Below are 6,147 nucleotides of genomic sequence, written 5' to 3' on the forward strand. Positions count from 1 at the left end.
TTCTTTATGGCACCTCCCAGGGAAGTCAGCACCTTCTTGCCATGTGCCTTGACTTTTGGGTTGCCCATGATGGCAGAGGCAGAGGAGAGGTTGCCAAAGCTGTCAAAGAACCTCTGGGTCCATGGGTAGACAACCAGGAGCCTGTGAGATTGAACAAGAGCAGTTTGACAGTCAGAAGGTGCCACAAATCCTGAGAAGTGACCTGGACTTTTGCCAGGCACAGGGTCCTTCCTCCCCTCCCTTGTCCTGGTCACCAGAGACTACCTTCCCAGGGTTTCTCCTCCAACGTCTTCCACATTCACCTTGCCCCACAGGCTTGTGATAGTAGCCTTGTCCTCCTCTGTGAAATGACCCATGGCGTCTGGACTAGGAGCTTATTGATAATCTCAGACGTTCCAGAAGCGAGTGTGTGGAACTGCTGGAGGCTGCTTCCTTTTATTCTTCATCCCTAGCCAGCCGCCGGCCCCTGGCCTCACTGGATACTCTAAGACTATTGGTCAAGTTTGCCTTGTCAAGGCTATTGGTCAAGGCAAGGCTGGCCAACCCATGGGTGGAGTTTAGCCAGGGACCGTTTCAGAGAGATATTTGCATTGAGATAGTGTGGGGAAGGGGCCCCCAAGAAGATACTGCTGCTTAATTTTTTTTATAGCCTTTGCCTTGTTCCAATTCAGTCATTCCAATTTTTCTCTAATTTATTCTTCCCTTTAGCTAGTTTTCTTCTCCCATCATAGAGGATACCAGGACTTCTTTTGTCAGCCTTTTTTTACCTTCTTGTCTCTAGCTCCAGTGAGGCCTGGAGATTAAAGCTAAAGCATGTACCAATTTTTGAAAAGTTCAGGGATTGTGAAATGTGTTTTAGGCATAGGTCCAGGATTTTTGATGGGACAAATCTTAGTCTCATTTAATGAGCATTGGTTTCTAAGGAAAAAGTGCTATACTTCCTTTTGAATATACTCTCTGTGACTTTTGCCATTATCTCTTAAGTTCTCAATAGCGCAGTGAAAACAATTCCTATAGAGCCACAGTTTCAGCGCAGTAATAGATTAGTGTTACGTAATATAAGACCTAATGCCTACCTCAATATCTACTTATCCGTACCTATTTGAAATAAATCATGACTGTTTCATCTTAGAAGAAATATTTGATTCCATATTCATGTATGTATGTATACACTAGATGATGTGTATTTATCACTGGATAAGTGTGTGTGCTGGCTGATGACCCAGGGTTTTGGTGTAGCTCTTCTATGCTCAGTAAAGATGATGGTAGAATGTTCTTTGGCAGGTACTGTGGATTAGAATTAATTATCTTGTATAAATGCTAGGTTCACTTCTCAGGGAATCTTATTCTAAGACATAAGACATGCATGTGCATGAAAAACCACTCTAAAGAGGCAAGGGCTGTTTTTATTGACTAATAGTCCACACACTGTGATAACTCGAATCTCAGTGTGCCTTAGACAGCTTTTTTTCTAGCGCAGTGCTGTTTCTGACATATTGGACCATTAACAGGGTAGGAAGTATTTATGCTGGTTTTTTGGTTCTGTTTTGCTTTTGGTTAGTTTGTTTTTGTTTTTCTCTGAAAGTGATCCATGATCTCAAACCTTGCTAGATTATAATGCCAGAAGCTCTGGAATTCTGGCTATTGGAGGCGAGCTGTATCTTCAAATTAGTTTATCCCCTAAGCTATCAGGTTGATTGAAATTATAATAATATTGGTGAAATCCTTTCAGCCTTCATGATCCTGTGTAAAGCTTATATCTGCTTATTGATAAAGATGGCTAAAAGGCCAGAAAGATACACATTTACCCATGTAACAAGCCTGCATATCCTGCACATGTACCTTGGAAATTAAAATGAAATGAAAAAAATTAAAAGGAAAAAAATGCCATGGCAACATCAGGAAGTTATCTTTTATGGTCTAAAAATAGGCAGCATAAATAATCTACCCCTTGTTTAGCATAGTATTGAAAAATTACAATAAAAATCGGCAACCAGCAGCCCTTAGGGCTACTCTGCCTATGAAGTAGCCATTCATTTATTCGTTTAATTTTTTATAAACTTGTTTTACTAAAAATAAAAGAAAAAAGAAAGAAAGTGCAAATTGTGAAATGGTAGTGAGTGACTGCATTTGAAGTGGGTCCTTTTTGATATGATGGAGCCAGGCAGAAGACGTTTGGAGAAAGAAGTTCCTGAAAGTAGGAAGGGCATGTGGAAAACTCTGAGGCTGAGGAGAAAAAAGAAAGAAAGAAAGAAAGAAATATAAAGAAAGAACTTGACATTTCACTGTATATAAATACATTACAAGCCTAAAGTATGTTGAAGAAAAAATAGAAATCAAAGTTAGAGAGAAGGGCTCAGGCTTACTATTTGGGTCTTACAGATGAGAGTAGTAGAGTTGGTATTTTATACTGAAACACAGGGGACCAGTGGCGATTTGTATACCTGAGATAAACATGGTTTCTAATCCACTGAACACCCAAGCTCACTTTTTTCTCTTTCTTCATCTGCCTTACTTAGTGCAAGGTGCTATAACAAAATAGCATAGACTGGATGACTTCAACAACAGAATTTTTTCTCACATTTCTGCTGGTTCCTGGTCAGGGCTCTCTTCCTGGGTTGCAGGTGGCTGACTTCCCACTCTGTCCTCACCGGAAGGAAGAGAAATGGCTAATCTCTCTGCTTCTGATGAGGAAAATAATTCTGTGATGGGGATCTGCTCTCATGAGCTCATCTAAACCTAATTACTTTTCCAAAGCCACCCCCACAAATGGGGCCAATTGGGAGTTGGCGATTCAGCATGTGAATTTTCTGTAGACACAAGCGTTAGGTTCATAACACCATCACATTAAACTAAACTCTTGCTTATAAACATGCATTAACTTTCAATTATATAAGAACTCCAGTGAATCTGCCTTCTCAATTAATGTTATACAAATTCTTCACACTACATTTTCATCTGACCATGCTGGTCTGCTGCTCAGACATGACGTGCTGATGCTGACTTGTGAGCCTCTGCTGGCTCATTTCCTTCACCTAATTCCCCACCTCCCCTAGAAGCTTACAATGAGGTCTCTTCCTTGAAATGCTGTGACCAGTCTGTACACTTAAGGGTACGGGATTAATTTCGCCTCTTTAGGCATGCATCAACACTTAAAACAAAAAGTTCCTTAGTAAACTAAGGATCACTTCATTGTAGTTACCGTGGAAAGAAAAACCTGTTTCCTGCTCTGATCCCTAACACCTCAACCTCCCCATAGAGCCTCACAAGGGCTGAGAAAAGCCAGATGCCATTAGAAATAGTATTGCTCCTAATAAAATAGAATGGCTATCCCTGCCTAAACCTTGACTTCCTAAAGCTTCGAACACTTTTTCTTTGTTGAGCCCCTTCCTCACTGCTGTGCTGCAATCCAGTGAAGAGGGTTCAGCACCTTCACTGAACCTTTCCCCATCTCTTCCAAACCATGTGTTTCTGAGGAGTCCTGTCCTATAGAGGCCTTTCTTCCCACCAGATTTCTCCTACACCTTTTACTCCCACTTGCAGAACTCCCATGTACAAGTTTCTTTATTGCCTAGTTCTTTTATTTGCTCATCAAAACCCACATCTCATGTAAACAAAAAAGTGAGGAGTATGCACATGATACAAACACACACAGCCATGTACAAATACATACACACACATGCCTCAATATAAACCCTTTGTGGCTCATATATTTAAAAAGATGTAAAAAAAGAGCTGAAGAAAATCATGTGTGATCTCTTAGCAGAATAGATTTATTATTTTTATTGCTTGCAGAATAAAGCCTATCCTTGAAAGCTCTGCATCATGGGCAGGGGGCTCAGTGGTATCTGGAGGACAGGGCACTGGCCACTCCAGCCACCATCTTCTGCCAGGAAGCCTGCACCTCAGGGGTGAATTCTTTGCCGAAATGGATTGCCAAAACGGTCACCAGCACATTTCCCAGGAGCTGTTGAGATGGAAAGAGACAACAAAGATGAACCCATAGTGAGCTGAGACTCCAGCCTGGCCTCCAGATAACTACACACCCAGCTTCCACCCAGAATCAAGCCTGTGTTAACTTCCCTCAAAGCCTGAGATTCTGCCTTCCCATTAAATGCAGGTAGTTGTTCCCCTTGCAGCACTAGTCACCGGCCATAATTTAAATCTTGCTATCTTCTTGCCACCATGAACCCTGTATGTTGTAGGCTGAAGACGTTAAAAGAAACACACGCTCACACACACACACACACACACTCACAGCTGACTTTCAAAATCTACTCCAGCCCAAATGTTTCAATTGTTCCTCACCCCCGGACATACTTTGCCCCCATCTGGAATTAGAAGACATATGTTTGTAATGAAGCATTAGCAGCATTTTAAATGTGTCCAGCTGATATAGGAATAGCCTTAGCAATATATGTTTGGCCACCAAAGTTCCCCATTTTGACTGAGCCAATATGTGCCCTCTGCCTGCATCTTTTTAATGACCATACTTGTCCTGCCTCCAGATAGACGTTTTAAAACGAATAACAAAAATGGTGAAATGATTAGAACTCTTTCTACTGGAATCTAATAAAGAAAAGTAATTTGCCTCATTTCCACATCTCCTTTCTCAAAGTCAAAATCGTCCATCTAGATTTTTAAAGGCACTCCTTAGGCCCTAAAACATTACCACTGGGTCTCAGCCCAGTTAGTCTTCTGCAGTTTCTTCACTCCCAACCCCAATATCTTCAAACAGCTCACACCCTGCGGGTAGATTCAGCTGTGCTCAGATCAATACTTAGTTGTCTAAGTTGCCTCGAGACTAAAGGCAACAGGGCTGAAACATCTCCTGTACTCACCCTGAAGTTCTCAGGATCCACATGCAGCTTGTCACAGTGCAGCTCACTCAGCTGGGCAAAGGTGCCCTTGAGATCATCCAGGTTCTTTATGGCACCTCCCAGGGAAGTCAGCACCTTCTTGCCATGTGCCTTGACTTTTGGGTTGCCCATGATGGCAGAGGCAGAGGAGAGGTTGCCAAAGCTGTCAAAGAACCTCTGGGTCCATGGGTAGACAACCAGGAGCCTGTGAGATTGAACAAGAGCAGTTTGACAGTCAGAAGGTGCCACAAATCCTGAGAAGTGACCTGGACTTTTGCCAGGCACAGGGTCCTTCCTCCCCTCCCTTGTCCTGGTCACCAGAGACTACCTTCCCAGGGTTTCTCCTCCAACGTCTTCCACATTCACCTTGCCCCACAGGCTTGTGATAGTAGCCTTGTCCTCCTCTGTGAAATGACCCATGGCGTCTGGACTAGGAGCTTATTGATAATCTCAGACGTTCCAGAAGCGAGTGTGTGGAACTGCTGGAGGCTGCTTCCTTTTATTCTTCATCCCTAGCCAGCCGCCGGCCCCTGGCCTCACTGGATACTCTAAGACTATTGGTCAAGTTTGCCTTGTCAAGGCTATTGGTCAAGGCAAGGCTGGCCAACCCATGGGTGGAGTTTAGCCAGGGACCGTTTCAGAGAGATATTTGCATTGAGATAGTGTGGGGAAGGGGCCCCCAAGAAGATACTGCTGCTTAATTTTTTTTATAGCCTTTGCCTTGTTCCAATTCAGTCATTCCAATTTTTCTCTAATTTATTCTTCCCTTTAGCTAGTTTTCTTCTCCCATCATAGAGGATACCAGGACTTCTTTTGTCAGCCTTTTTTTACCTTCTTGTCTCTAGCTCCAGTGAGGCCTGGAGATTAAAGCTAAAGCATGTACCAATTTTTGAAAAGTTCAGGGATTGTGAAATGTGTTTTAGGCATAGGTCCAGGATTTTTGATGGGACAAATCTTAGTCTCATTTAATGAGCATTGGTTTCTAAGGAAAAAGTGCTATACTTCCTTTTGAATATACTCTCTGTGACTTTTGCCATTATCTCTTAAGTTCTCAATAGCGCAGTGAAAACAATTCCTATAGAGCCACAGTTTCAGCGCAGTAATAGATTAGTGTTACGTAATATAAGACCTAATGCCTACCTCAATATCTACTTATCCGTACCTATTTGAAATAAATCATGACTGTTTCATCTTAGAAGAAATATTTGATTCCATATTCATGTATGTATGTATACACTAGATGATGTGTATTTATCACTGGATAAGTGTGTGTGCTGGCTGATGACCC

At 42.3% G+C, this 6,147-nt stretch overlaps 2 protein-coding genes across 2 annotated transcripts; both read right to left on the reverse strand.

Moving 5' to 3' along the window:
• Positions 1-5: 5 nt before the first annotated feature.
• On the reverse strand, positions 6-391 carry LOC116464942 (hemoglobin subunit gamma-2-like; the record flags this gene model as incomplete). The annotated part of the gene is made up of 2 exons (XM_032148172.2): positions 265-391; positions 6-141 (listed from the first exon to the last, which is right to left on the reverse strand). Coding segments are annotated over exons 1-2 (228 nt in total), but the record flags the coding sequence as incomplete, so codon positions are not given.
• Positions 392-3,748: 3,357 nt separating this feature from the next.
• LOC116464943 (hemoglobin subunit gamma-2) lies at positions 3,749-5,332 on the reverse strand. The gene is made up of 3 exons (XM_032148173.2): positions 5,188-5,332; positions 4,842-5,064; positions 3,749-3,967 (listed from the first exon to the last, which is right to left on the reverse strand). The coding sequence occupies exons 1-3, from the start codon at positions 5,277-5,279 to the stop codon at positions 3,839-3,841; spliced, it is 444 nt and encodes a 147-aa protein (XP_032004064.1). The 5' UTR covers positions 5,280-5,332; the 3' UTR covers positions 3,749-3,838.
• Positions 5,333-6,147: the final 815 nt, after the last annotated feature.

This window comes from Hylobates moloch, unplaced genomic scaffold (genome assembly GCF_009828535.3).
Source record: "Hylobates moloch isolate HMO894 unplaced genomic scaffold, HMol_V3 SCAFFOLD_2317, whole genome shotgun sequence".
Lineage (NCBI taxonomy): Eukaryota > Metazoa > Chordata > Mammalia > Primates > Hylobatidae > Hylobates > Hylobates moloch.